At 36.7% G+C, this 15,548-nt stretch overlaps 1 protein-coding gene across 6 annotated transcripts in view; it reads right to left on the reverse strand.

Moving 5' to 3' along the window:
* Positions 1-15,548, reverse strand: part of robo1 (roundabout, axon guidance receptor, homolog 1) — a 285,568-nt gene that overhangs the window by 28,976 nt on the left and 241,044 nt on the right. For all 6 annotated transcript variants that reach the window (XM_084127208.1, XM_084127206.1, XM_084127207.1 and 3 more), the window contains 7 exons: positions 12,846-12,970; positions 12,259-12,430; positions 6,959-7,164; positions 3,322-3,403; positions 2,015-2,183; positions 1,544-1,710; positions 1,248-1,369 (listed from right to left, as the gene is read on the reverse strand). In XM_084127208.1, coding sequence (XP_083983334.1) covers positions 1,248-1,369; positions 1,544-1,710; positions 2,015-2,183; positions 3,322-3,403; positions 6,959-7,164; positions 12,259-12,430; positions 12,846-12,970 — 1,043 coding nt within the window. The remainder of the gene's footprint in view (positions 1-1,247; positions 1,370-1,543; positions 1,711-2,014; positions 2,184-3,321; positions 3,404-6,958; positions 7,165-12,258; positions 12,431-12,845; positions 12,971-15,548) is intronic.

A 15,548-nucleotide genomic window follows, 5' to 3' on the forward strand; every position in this document is an offset into this window, starting at 1 on the left:
CTTTGGTTACAATTACTTATGAAGATGAATATATACTGTATTTTCCAGAATATATTCATCTTCATAAGTGTGAAGATAAAATGTGCTGTGACTTGCTGGTAGTTCAGTTTCACTTAAATAATAAATTTGCTTAAATAAATTTGTTTAGGCGTTTATAATAAATATTGTCTGTAATGCATACCACTTTATATGTTCTGAATACCATTAAATTGAAATATTTTTTTGTGGAGTACTTAAAAAAAAAAAAAAAAATTCTAGGTTTAATTTGCAAAAATGACATTTGAAGATTCAGATTTTGAGCTTCTAACTTTTTATGTGAAGGGATTTTGGTAACACTTTAGAATAAGGTTCATCAGTTAACAACCTCAGTTAAAGGGATACTCCACTTTAAAATTAAAATTCTGTCATCATATACTCACCCTCATGTTGTTTCAAACAAGTTTCAAGTATCCCTTTAACATGAACTAAGAATGAACAATACTTCTTCAGCATTTATTAATCTTAGTTAATATTAATTTCAACATTTGTATTGTATTTGTTAACGTTAGTTAATGCACTGTGAACTAACATGAACAAACAATGAACAGCTGTATTTTTATTAACTAAAATTAACAAAGATGAATAAATAAATACTGTAACAAATGTACTGCTTATTGTTAGTTCATGTTAGTAAATACATTCCCTAATATTAACTAATGAACCTTATTGTAAAGTGTTATTTTATATGTGATTTTTTATATCAGAGGTGTTCAGCACTGGGATCAGTCCATATGGCTGTGGAGGGGGGGGGGTGGAATTGAACACGCTTGTAAAGATTTTAATCAATTCTTGATCCGCCCCAATAAAAGCAGATGTCGTTTCAGCTGTTTTTGATTAAATGCGTATAAAGTGCAAACAACACAACATGTTAAGAAGGAAACATGCTGGGAATATTTCTGTTTGTGTGTGCACGTGTTAGTGTGATGAAAGTCTGGACGGATTTAACCTCAACTTCAGAGCTGTTTGAACAAAGATGTGTGAAATTTATGATTAAAATCAGATAAAAGGCTATTTGCCAGTGGGTTAAGAAAAATAAACTTTCCAGTTACTTAGTTACTAATTAGTAACTTTTACGCAAGTTACTTTTTCAGGGAGTAATGCAATAATGAAACGCATTAAAAGTAACTTTCCCCAACACTGGTTTTGACTAAACATAATGTTCATTTTTGTGTGAACTGTCCTTTAAATTAAAATGTGGCGGCACTTACAGTCCACTGGACTCTGACGGAGGACGATGAGAGAATTGTGGGATTGTGGAGGTGAATGACAACATCTCCTAGTTCCCTCTGGATCTGGCCATGGTCCACTCCCTGACTGGTTGGTGGGATGTCTACTCACATAAACACAAACCACACAAAAAAATATGTAATGCATGCATATACGTTTCTAAACACAAGCATGTATGCATATCAAAACCCCCAGAATACACAAAACAGGATAAATAAATGTAAATATTTAAAACACATGACTGGATACTTGTCTGTGAGGTCAAAGGTGGACTGACCCTGTGTTTTGACCGCGTCGCTGATGGGGCTGGGGTCGCTCAGGCCGTACGCATTGGCCGCTCTCACCAGGAACAGGTAGACGGCGCTGGGCTTCAGATTCTTCAGGACGAAGCTCTCGGTCTTCACGTGATCCGCGAGCGTCTGCCAGCTGCTACCCGCCGCATGGCTGCCGTCCATACACACATCAAACATGAGTATTTATACTGCAAATTACTGCAGCCCAAACTTTATATCGAAATTTTGTTACTATAAACATTATACCAAACAATGAGGTTACCGCAAAATGCCGGGCTTATAGGAAAATGTGGACATGGGTATGATTATTTATGACATGCCACAGCAAATGGACTTGGTATTTACAGATCCCCCATTAGCTTGTGAACTGTATTTACAAACGTTGTAAAACACACACTTGTACAACCAAACCAACCAATGACAAATAAGTATACAGTTAAAACTGATGATGCCACCTGAAGGCCTCTATCACATAAGAGGTGGGCGTGGCTCCAGTGTTCAGGTTGGGCTTCCAGGACAGAGACACTGATGTGCGGCTGACGTCTGTGACCTCTGGTTTGGAAGGGGCGCTGGGGATGAGGTTTGGATCTGTGGGTCGGCCAGGCTGAACTGGAGAGCCGAACTCTGAAACAAAGACACATACACACACATAAGCACGTCATCCTGTGCAACTGCTCTGGATTACACCCAAAAACAGGTTCATATATATATATATATATATATACACACTGATGAGCCAAAACATTATGACCAGTCAGAGGTGAAGCGAATATCGCTGATCATCTCCTAACAAGGCCACGTATTAAGGTCTGTGTAGATTAGAGAACTGGAACAACATTTATTGAGGTTTATGCTTAAAAAAGAAAGAAAAATATTTGCCAATAGGGTAAATAAATTAGTTTTCCCTTTGAATTACATTTATTTTTCCTCACCCACTAGCATACAAATGTATCCTGCTTTAAATATGTTCAGTTATTTATATAGGACAAGACAAAAATACTGATTTTTTTTTTTTTTTTTTTTGAGTGCAGCGGCTCAAATTTGCATCAAGAAACAATAGCCCCTTTCACACAGCAATCCCGGTAAATTACCGTAAAATTGCCAGAACAACTTTACCGGTAAATTCAAAAATGTGCCGTTCACACAAGCAACAGCGTTCTGGCTTTTTACCGGTAACAGACCATTCATACATCAGTTCCAAAATACCGGTAAACTCTGTGATGTCATTAGCCGAAAGTGACCTTTAAAGTTGGTGACAAATCTCTTCATCCGCCCGGACGAGGAGAAACGCTTTAGTTTCGGTATCACTCCAATTTGAAGAGATTTGTAAACAGTGCAGTGAAAACAAAATTTTATGAATGGCCCAGAGCTGATGCTCTTTCAACGACTTTTGATTGGCTCAAATCACTTCTTACGTCAGCGCGTTCTGACCTCGTACGTGCAAAATACCGGTAATCTTCATTCCACGTTCACACAGCGCATATACCGGTAATTTACTGGTAATGTTAAAACTTCCCTTACTGGTAAATTGCTGGAACCAATTTACCGGTATATTTGAAAAGGTCCCGTTTACACATGATCTGTTACCGGTAATTTACCAGTAAAGACTGTATGTGTGAAAGGGGCTAATGAAAACCATTTACAGCTGGACGAAGGTTTAATTTCAAACTCAATTTTAGACTTAATTTCCTGTCGTTGGTTTCTCAGTGCTTCCCGCTCTATTGTCTGTTACTGTATCTTGCAGTCTGTCTGTCGGCCGTACCTTGCACCTCCAGGTAAGCCTTCCACGATGCCTCTCCGCTGGGGGTGGACGCGGTGCAGGTGTACGTGCCAGTGTCTCCCAGCTGAAAGAAGAAAACAAGTTTGAAGCTATAGTTTCATTTCAAACAAAATACAATATGACGCGTACCTCATTGAGACGTCTATTCAATGTATCGTTTTTATATTGAAGATTTGTTGCTTGCTTATTTGCAGTACGTTGCTCAAATGTTAAAATGACGTTCAGAAGATTTTCACAATATTTACGATTTAGAATGTATGGAAAGCTACTTTTTAGATGATTATTAGATGGCTGTAAAAAAAAAAATGGTTAAAGGTGATGTGTGCGGTTTCTGCTCCGCTAGCATTTGGAAATAAAATAAAATATATAAAATAATCAGCTTTGTAGTATTCCTCATATTCATTAAAATAAAATTTCCCCCCCTTGCCTTTATTTCAACAAAAAAATAAAAAAAATAAATCACTTTAAAATTAATCATTTCTTATTTGTAAGTCTGCACAAATTAAATTAAAATGGAATATAATATAATATAATATAGTATATATATATATATATATATATATATATATATATATGGTTTGGTAATATGAATGTAAATTATCTACTATGCTACTAAAATGCATTACATTAAAAACTGAGAGACAGAAAGACAGGATGAGACAGTGAGACAAGACATAATAAACTAATAATTTAAATAAATCTGTGGTTAATTGAAGGACATATCAGGTATTTAATATATATATATATATATATATATATATATATATATATATATATATGTATATTAACAAAAACTGTTGAGAGAAAATAGACAGACATATAAGAACATCAACATGTATGTTCCTTTCTTACAGCGCTTTCTTATAAAATAATGACAATAACAGTGTTTGAATGATGTAGTGTTGGTGTATGCTAATATCTTAAGGAAAAAAGGACACATTTAAAAACACGTCAGCCGATCTGTCAGTCAGTTTACACAAAGTCGGCAGAAATAGATAGTCTATCTAGAGCTACTGGTGTACGTGTATTCGCTTAATGACATGTTCATTAATGCGAACCGCCCGAAGCGCAACAGATAGAGATGCATCTCCTCGTTTCGCTTTATCTCTCCTCTATTCTTTAAAAGAAGTGAGACGTCTTCAAGTGAGACATCTACGTTAATTAAAGTCGCATTCTGACAGCCTACACTGCGGGGACCTTTGACCCCTGTGCAGGGGGAAACCGGGCGCTCGTGTGTGTGTGTGTGTGTGTGTGTGTGTGTGTGTGTGTGTGCTGTGACAGGAAACGCTCCCCTCCCCCTCGCTCACGTTCAGAGGGTGTGTGTAACTCCACGCGGCTGACGGGGGGTGACAGCGGGAGTGTGTGTTCGCACATCAAAACCTGCATGCTGACTGACGGCTCTCTGAACACTGGCCGTCTGTGCCTGAGATGATGTTTGTGCTGTAGTGAGGGATGAAAGGAAGTCTTGTGGAGTACTGCACACATGCATGTCTATGTTCACTCACACATCATGTACAGAAGTGCAAACCTTCAAAGATGCAAAAATATTATGCCTGCTTTGCAATCATTATACAATTTTGATAATTAAAAGGTGCACTATGTAACTTCTGGCCCTCTAAAGGTTAAAAACAATGCATGCATTTTGTAGAAGAACATTGTTTTGGTTGTGCTTCAGCTCTGTGTGACTCTGCAGATGAATATGGTTATCCTTCTGCTCATAAAACATTCACTACTAGGCTTAAGAGATATAACCAGTGTAGATGAAAAGGATCTCAAGCTGACTATCTGAACACGTTACTGTAGCTTTACCCATTCACAGCACTACAACAACCATAATGAAATGACCCTTCACAATAGATCATGCTTTACAGTCAACTCTGTTAGAGAGCTACATATGGCAATTAATCTGTTCAATAAAATACCTTCCTCACCTGTTGAGTAAAAAACCGCCTTCTCTGAGTCGCTTTTACGACATTTCAAATCTCCAAAAAGCCAAGTTAATGTTGATTCTTGTTTTATTACGAGCTCTGTTGGTTTCTCTTTTTGCCAGCAGACTCTCCTCTGTTCGGCCTTTGTTTAAAACGGGTGATTCCCCGGAGGTTTGAGATTTATCTTCTCCATATCAACCTTTCTCGCTCGCGACAACTAACCTCTGCCACTTCCACAGATACACGTCAAAGTAGCCGGAACAACTTTTCTCTATTTACGGATATGATGAGACACGCACGGACGAGTGACGTATATACAATAACCCACGAAAACCATTGCGACAGGACTAAAATATAAACACATAACAGGCTTATCATAGTGAATCATGGTAAGACAAAAACACGTCTTGGAAGATTGATGATGTATTGACTCATTTAAATTTAGTTAATTTTGAACAAACAAAAAAAAACAGTTACATAGTGTACCTTTAAGGGTGTTTAATCGTATATCAATATAGCTATACATTGCATCAATCATTTTAGACCCTTCTATCTGTATTTTATATTTATTTACAGAGAGGTGCAAAAGTATGAGACCACACGGAAAATATGGGATTCAAAATGTATTTTAAACCTGGAAATAAACAAAGATTTAAGAAAAAAATGCTACAAATAAAAAAATATATTTTGTCTTGTTTTTTTTTTTTATAAAAAATATCTAAACATCCTTAAAACAAGATCAATGTACTTGAGAAGCAATATGCCAAATGAAATATGATGTACTATATGAAATATTAATGAGATTTTAAGTCTTGTTTTCAGAGAAATTAGTAAGTTGTACGCTTAAAAAGAAAAAAACAAAAGTCAATAGGGTAAAACAATACACTTGTTTTCCCTCTGAATAAGTTTTTGTTGTTTTTTTATTAAAATGAAAAAGTAATTAGTAAAAAGTACTAATTCTCTGTAATGAACTTTAATAAACAAACAAGCTAATAAAAAGTATTTTTATCATGATAATCATTCTGTGGGAATGTGGGCCCTTGCAAACAGTTTATTTGCAACAAACTTGCAGCGAATATGCAGCAAATCTGTGGCAATGTTACCCAAACATGTGCAAAAATAATATTTTATAAGGGAAGCTGTGATCTTTGATTCTGTCAGTGAAACCTGCAGTGCTGTCTGAGGCATTCTGAACAGCTAACGGCTCAAAAGAAAAAAATCTGCTAACTTCAGCTCAGAGAGAAGCAGCAGTTAACCGCATCCAGTAAACCATCACGCCGCATTCAGAAACCTCCATGAATAAAATATTAATAAAAGTAAAAAAGAGAGGCGCTGAGTCTGAGACGAGCGGCACAACACAACCGCTCACAATTCCCTGTAAATAGTTGTTCTGTGTGGTGTGTTTGGAATGGAAAATTCCATAAAAATCTGTTACTAAGGAAAACCGAACAAGGGAAACAGTACTTTACGAGAACAAGTTGGTTTGGTGCACCAAACGAACACATGCTCAAACCTCCATACGTGAGCGTTTTTAATGCATCAAAAGGGTCAGAGAGGAGTTACAAAGCTATAAATCCATGAAAGGAAAGAGTTCTCATGAACCGGAGTCACGTCCCCTGTTACTGTACATTAATCTGCATGATAAATATGTCAGGCTTTGATGTAGTTCTGACCCCTCAGAGCCACCGTACCTTAGCGTAACGGATCTGCAGGGCTCCCGTGTCGAGTTGTTTGAGTCGAGAATCATGGGTGGACACCAGGACCCCGTCTTTCCTCCACAGGATGGTGGGAGACGGCGTGCCGGTGGCTTGGCATCCCAGGACCACCGTCCCGTCCACAGCCACCGTCTGGTTGGTGGGACCTTGGCGGACGATGGGGGGAGGTCTGTCTGAGATCACTGGGAAAGAAAGAGAGAGAGACACACACCCTCAGAAACCAATCACTGCTGAGTGTTGTAGTATAAAAACAGTAACAAAATAATACTATTTCTAATGTTCATTCATATTAAAATAGAATAAATCAGCTTTGTAGTATTATATTACGTATTATATAATGTAGTATTATATTAGTATTCCTCATAATCAATAAAAATTATGAACATAATTTTTTCTCTGTCTTATTTTTTGTCTTTTCCTTGCCTTTATTTCTAAAATAAAATAAAATAAAATAAAATAATTATAATAAAATCATAATAAAATCAATCATTTTTAGATGAATTTATTTGTTGTATTTTTAAGTCTTTTGGATAAAAGCATCTGCTAAATGAAAATATAAATGAAAATAATAATAAAATAAAAATGTAATTCATATTCAAATAAAATAAATCAGCTTTGTAGTATTCATCATATTCAATACAAATTATTAACATTATTTTTTTCTCATCCTTATTTTTTTTCCTTGCCTTTATTTCTAAAATAAAATTAAAATCAATAATTTTATGATGAATCATTTTGTTAAAAAAAGAAAAATAATACATATAATAATAATAATAATAATAATTATATATATATATATATATATATATATATATATATATATATATATATATATATATATATATATATATATATATATATATATATATATATATATATACAGTGAGGCAAATAAGTATTTGAACACCCTGCTATTTTGCAAGTTCTTCCACTTGGAAATCATGGAGGGGTCTGAAATTGTCATCGTAGGTGCATGTCCACTGTGAGAGACATAATCTAAAAAAAAAAATCCAGAAATCACAATATATGATTTTCTAACTATTTATTTGTATGATACAGCTGCAAATAAGTATTTGAACACCTGTCTATCAGCTAGAATTCTGACCCTCAAAGACCTGTTAGTCTGCCTTTAAAATGTCCACCTCCACTCCATGTATTATCCTAAATTAGATGCACCTGTTTGAGGTCGTTAGCTGCATAAAGACACCTGTCCACCCCATACAATCAGTAAGAATCCAACTACTAACATGGCCAAGACCAAAGAGCTGTCCAAAGACACTAGAGACAAAATTGTACACTTCCACAAGGCTGGAAAGGGCTACGGGGAAATTGTCAAGCAGCTTGGTGAAAAAAGGTCCACTGTTGGAGCAATCATTAGAAAATGGAAGAAGCTAAACATGACTGTCAATCTCCCTCGGACTGGGGCTCCATGCAAGATCTCACCTCGTGGGTCTCAATGATCCTAAGAAAGGTGAGAAATCAGCCCAGAACTACACGGGAGGAGCTGGTCAATGACCTGTAAAGAGCTGGGACCACCGTTTCCAAGGTTACTGTTGGTAATACACTAAGACGTCATGGTTTGAAATCATGCATGGCACGGAAGGTTCCCCTGCTTAAACCAGCACATGTCAAGGCCCGTCTTAAGTTTGCCAATGACCATTTGGATGATCCAGAGGAGTCATGGGAGAAAGTCATGTGGTCAGATGAGACCAAAATAGAACTTTTTGGTCATAATTCCACTAAACGTGTTTGGAGGAAGAAGAATGATGAGTACCATCCCAAGAACACCATCCCTACTGTGAAGCATGGGGGTGGTAGCATCATGCTTTGGGGGTGTTTTTCTGCACATGGGACAGGGCGACTGCACTGTATTAAGGAGAGGATGACCGGGGCCATGTATTGCGAGATTTTGGGGAACAACCTCCTTCCCTCAGTTAGAGCATTGAAGATGGGTCGAGGCTGGGTCTTCCAACATGACAATGACCCGAAGCACACAGCCAGGATAACCAAGGAGTGGCTCTGTAAGAAGCATATCAAGGTTCTGGCATGGCCTAGCCAGTCTCCAGACCTAAACCCAATAGAGAATCTTTGGAGGGAGCTCAAACTCCGTGTTTCTCAGCGACAGCCCAGAAACCTGACTGATCTAGAGAAGATCTGTGTGGAGGAGTGGGCCAAAATCCCTCCTGCAGTGTGTGCAAACCTGGTGAAAAACTACAGGAAACGTTTGACCTCTGTAATTGCAAACAAAGGCTACTGTACCAAATATTAACATTGATTTCCTCAGGTGTTCAAATACTTATTTGCAGCTGTATCATACAAATAAATAGTTAAAAAATCATACATTGTGATTTCTGGATTTTTTTTTTAGATTATGTCTCTCACAGTGGACATGCACCTACGATGACAATTTCAGACCCCACCATGATTTCTAAGTGGGAGAACTTGCAAAATAGCAGGGTGTTCAAATACTTATTTTCCTCACTGTATATATATATATATATATATATATATATATATATATATATATTTTTTTTTTTTTTTTTTTTTAATAAAATATAAAAATATATAAAATAAATTGAATACATTTTTATGCATGTAGCTAAGCTACAAATGGTTTGGCAATATAAATGTAAATTATCTATCATGCCACTAAAATGCATTAAACTAAAAGACGAGAGACAGAAAGAAAGGGTGAGACAAAGAGAAAAAAGAGTGAGACACAGACATATCGGTCTCATTTGAAGACAGAGTCTTAAAGCTGTCCCAGACCTACTAATATCATTATAATAACTATAATGAAACACAACTGTACTCCAAACCAAAATCCAAAATACATCCTTCCACATTTTATAAGAGCCACAGAAGCGAGTGCGTGTACGGTCAGAGGTAAAGAGAATGAAGAACGCAAATAAAAATAAATGTAACCAAGGAAAAAGGGCATGCGAGTGTGGAATGTCTGGCAGCAAACGAGCTGAGTACATGTTTTAAGAACGAGAGAGAGAGAGAGAGAGAGAGAGAGAGAGAGAGAGAAAGAGAAATAGAGATGGAATCCAATTTTCTCAACTGGAAGCAATTTTCTAATCAGTCAACAGCAGTAGCAGAATGAAGCCAAACTAGAGACGAGCAATTAATACCAGCAGCATTTCAACAGCACTAAATCTCCCTCACACACACCAGCCATCATCACCACACTAAAACACACCACGTCTATTAAAATCACCCCCCGCATGTCCTCTCCTCTCTCACTGAGGACCCAGGCCGTCTGATAAATGCTGTGATGTTTACGTCCATATGATTGTGTTCGACAATGCCAGAAGCATTACCGCCATTTACACGGCTTCCATTTGCATAAACGCCACTACAGCGCGTTTTCAAAGCCGTACAACACTTTCGTAAGGACCATCAAAGGCATGAATTATGTATCAGATGACACGCTCGCACATGCACATCCTCGCGTCGACGCTGTTGTAATTACTGAATCATCATGGCGGTGACCTGTTATTACTATCTGTGCCCACAATAAGAGCGAGGCCAGAGAGCAGATTGGTGCTAAAATAACTGTTATTATTCTTTCTTCTTCACTCTCCTTCCTTTTGTCTTGCTTTGGTGTTTTCTTTATAGAGAGCCTAAGTCCCCCCCCTTCCAGTGGACCACCATGGGACCTTATTTTGGAAAAATATTGTATGGTAGTCAATGGCGAGAGACAACAAATATTTTGATCTCGTTTGAATTGTGCCCTGAATTACACATATGATGTTTGTCAATTTAAAAGATACATTTTAAAGTCAAGAAAGTCGCAGTTTGATGTAAAACTGTTGAGGTATAAGACTGTGAAAATACGTAATTACAAAGACTACACACCCAAAAGGCGCACATGTGACATCATACCTCATTTTTTCATTTTTTCTATAGTCTTGCGTTATAATCGTAACGTTACGCCGTCATGCCTGAGTGTTTTGTGCCAGACTGCACACAGACTGTTGGTGACGTACATAGTACGAGACGAGAGATGTAGTTCATTGAGCGATTTTCACATAAAACTAAATGTTACTCTTCTGTTTTATGACAAACTGCAACTTTCTTGACTTTCATAATTATCTTTTAAATTGACAAACATCATATGTGTAATTCAGGGCACAGTTCAGACGGAATAAAAAGATAAGTTGTCTCTCGCCATTGACTACCATACATATTTTTTCCGAAGTAAGGTCCCATGAGCCGGAAGCGGAGGGGAGGGACTTAGGCTCTCTATAGACAGGCACTCACTGAACTGCCGAACTGACACTATTCTGTTGAAGTGTCTTATTGACATTTGAGGATATAAAGTAATCAATGTTGGGGTAATGCATTTCTTATAAAATGTTGTTATTTGCGATGCATATAGGATTTTGATTAAATAGCAAGTTCTGATATTTGCATTGTTAACTTTAACGTGGCACAAGCTGATTGGTTCCTGTCGCATCTGCAGCCAATGAGCTTGCTGCTCAACATTTAGATAGCTGGTTAGCGCTCACTATAGCAGCTTGAAGCGCGCTTTCAGATTGACTCAGAAACCCTCCCCCTTCCCCAGCTCCACCTGTATAAATCTGCTATGGGTAATTTTATATATGGTTCTTTTTAATGAATCGGTCAAAAAGATTCATGAACAACATATTTTGGTCAGTGAATTGTTCAGAGGCATTACTGATTCCACAACTGACATCCTTTATCACACATATCATGTATGATATTTACAAAAGAGAATGTTACAATATTAAAATTTGAAATAAAAAAAAATGAGTCAAATTAGTTACGAAAAGAAAAAGTTCCTGACGAATTTAACACCCCTTATGCTGGATTGTGCTGAAATAATCAATCTGTTAAAGCTTTTGTCATGGCTACACAAAACTAACAGCCAGAAATCTGAGAAGTGAAGGATAACCTTATGGAAACAGCTCAAATGGGTTTTACAAATAAATCCGTAAGCAATATAATGAGTAATGCATTTATAGTGCAAAACTGAGCAATTCATATATTGCAATCAGAATAAAATAAATAAATAAATAAATAAATAAATAGATAGATAAATTAATTAATAAATTAATATATTTTTAAATAAAATAAAATAAAATAAAATAAAATAAAATAAAATAAAATAAAATAAAATAAAATAAAATAAAATAAAATAAAATAAAATAAAATAAAATAAAATAAAATAAAATAAAATAAAATAAAACTTTTTGGGACTAACTTTCCCAAAACTAAAGAGCAAAAATGAAATCTATCTTTGCGTTTACCGTCTGTAACCTCCAGCAGGGCTTTGGTGATCACACTGCCAGCGATGTTCAGAGCCTGACAGCTGTAGTAGCCTCCGTCCGAACGCTCCACCGCCGTGATGGTCAGATCGCCCGTCTGAGAGACAGAGAACCGACTGGAGGGAGGAGGAGGTTGAGAGGAGAACAGGAGGTTCTGGAGAAGGGGAAAAGGAAAAGATGTATGAACAGAGGTAGAATTTGATAACAAAAATAGAACAAAATAAGTTCTAATTTCTCCAAGAATATTCAATATGTGAGAAATAAACATCTTGTCAGGACTTGCACGTTTACACTTATCATTGGCACCGTGCGCCTGAAATTCTGAGTGTGTGATGAGTGAAACTGATCAAAGCACGATGACTTGAGGTGTGTTAGAGGTGTGGAGTGTTACAAAGCCCATTAGATTTGTGTAAATGTGCAGATGGCCTTATAAATCTACCAGCCTCATAAATCTGACTGACTTTTACGGGGGAGAGTGCCATGCATTTGATGTGTTACTGTAAAAGTGTGCTCAGGAAATGCATCTTTGCATCACAAGCGAAAGCACAAACATACAGAGATACACTCACCTGACTGCCTTCTTTCTGCCAAAATATAGCAGGCTGAGGACTTCCTGTGGCTTCGCACTGAAAGGTCACGGTGCGGCCCATCCCGGCTACTTGATTCCTGGGTCGCACCACAAACACAGGAGGAACTGCAGAAACAGGAGTTAAATAAGTCAATTTCCAAAGACAATATTTTGACTCTTGGACTGTAAAAACGAACAAAAACACATTTACATGAATACATTTAAAGTCTATGGAAGGAAGTCTATGGAGCAACACATTAAGAGTGTCAGTGTGCAGCCTTTATTTTATAAAGTAATTTGTATTTTATAAAATAAATATATAAAACAGCTGCTAAATATTTTTGTGGAAATCTTGATTTTTTTCAGGATTCTTTGATGAATAGAAAGTTCAAAAGAACATCACTTATGTCTTTACTGACATTTTGATCAATTTAATGCTTCTGTGCTGAATGCATTATTTTCTTTAAAAAATAATAATACATACATGATTAAATTTTTTATTCCATTGTAAGTGTAACTGTAAATGCATTTTCTAAGGTTAAAAAACATGGGTTTTTTTAAACAACGTTGTGAAATTGATTTTTTAAAGCACAGTTTTCAGTAAAACTGCATAGAAACTTTATGAATAACACATTATAAAGGTATTCATAATGTAGGTTATAATGCCTTATATATTTTCATAAACAATTATAAGAAAAGTTATTTATATATATATATATATATATATATATATATATATATATATATATATATATATATATATATATATATATATATATATATATATATATATATAAATGGCTTTAAGTAATGTGTTTATAATATTTTCTATTGAAACAGGAAGTTGGGTCAATAATCTTTTTGTTTATGTTACTGGCACACACTTAGACATGCCATGAATCAGAGATGAGTTGTTCATATTTGTTGACCTCTGTATATTCTGTGTGTACATTTCTGCAAAAAATTTATGTTGTCAACTTTTACTAGCAAATCTCTAATTTTGATTTCAGGGGGTCTTTGATATCAGCCAAATTTCTTGGATATAAATACACTAGAGATGGAGCTCAAGCCTTCAGCATCACATTTAACAGCAGGAAACTAAAGAGAAAGTCATACTGGTGTTTAATGGAAGGATATGCAGGTATTCCGGATCATAAAAACATATGTAGACGCAACATAAAAACGGCACAATCGCCACGTCTGCTTCATTTGCATGGACAAGGGCACAAAGCAATACAATTTAGTGGATGGGGGGAAAAATGTAGATGGGGGGATAAATTTGGGCCATCTGTCCCGTACTGACACTCTTTAATGGAACCGACGTCGTTGGGATGCCGGTTTTTCATGCATCTTAATGACTCGGAGTGGAGAGATGCTGATTCCTGACGCAAACTCCGCTTCAGAGTCCATAACAGCACGGAGCCATTTCATCTTGTAATAAGGATATGTTCATAATATGTGACACAAAGTATGACCCCCTACGACGACAAGCGATTACTTCTACCGGTGAACCAATCTTAAACCTGTCAAATCATACACTGCCGTAAAGCGTCCGGAGGAATAAAGCTAGAATTTTCAACTAAGTGGGAAGAAAATGAGGCAATTTTGACGTTACCTTGTACGCTCAGAGCGAGCATTAGTTTTTACCCAGGCCTGCTGTGCTGTCACTGTTGCCGGTGACAACCCAGACAAGCGTGCTGATTGGTGGAAGGATGGAAGGTGGATGGATGGTGGTTCTGACAACTTCCTGTTGCTGTCAATGCAGCAAAAATGGTGACGGGTGACAATTGCAACTTACCAGACACAACTGAAAGAGGAACAAAAAAAATAGAAGCATGATAAAACACAGATGTGAGAGATGAGCAAATTAACCGCACACAACATGAAGCAAAAATGACAGGAAATGCTTACTGAACAAAATCAGTGCAGTGATGTATTTATGAGCATAACACAAAAACATACAAGAAACACAAGGTGTGGCAAGCACACACACACATTGTAAATATATCATGAGGCTGAAGTATATGGCATAAACCACACAAAGAAACTATTCTATCAGTCTTGAGTTGCGAGCGTGAGGCATGAATGGAGGTTTTATTCTTCTGGTCTGGCCAAAGGTTTTATTAGGTGGACAATGTGACCTGGAGTCTGACCCTTTTAAAGCTACAGTGTTTCATTTTTACACCACTAGCCTGACATAACAACACTGGCTCAGCCAATGGCATTCATTTGGAGGCGGGACTACTAGCTTGTCTGAATACTGACATTATTTCTCAAATATTTTTATTTTTGCAAATCTGTTTATTACCTCTAGTGTGTGGAAATGAAACACTTAAACTTAAATTCTTAAAAGCTTGAGCAGCGATTTAGCATTTTAACCCTCTTGTTGTGTAAAAACCCTCAAGTGTGAAAACAACATGAAATGGCATTCAAAAAGCATTTAGCATCCATAAAGTGACATTCTTAGCTAGTTCATGTTAGCTAATGCATTAATTAATGTTAAGAAATGAGACCTTATTGCAAATTGAACCGAGGACATTTGTTAAGCAACTACAGTAAATAAGCCAATTTTAAACTTTAAATGCAATAACTCAGGCCATTTGGAGTCAATCCTGCGAGATGGACAGAGTAACACAAACGAAGGGTGAGAAACGAGGGAAAGCGGTAGATTTGAGAACAGCTGCTTAAAGAGAACTCGACTTGG

This window comes from Abramis brama, assembly GCF_963993115.1.
Source record: "Abramis brama genome assembly, chromosome: 10".
In the NCBI taxonomy this organism is placed as follows: domain Eukaryota; kingdom Metazoa; phylum Chordata; class Actinopteri; order Cypriniformes; family Leuciscidae; genus Abramis; species Abramis brama.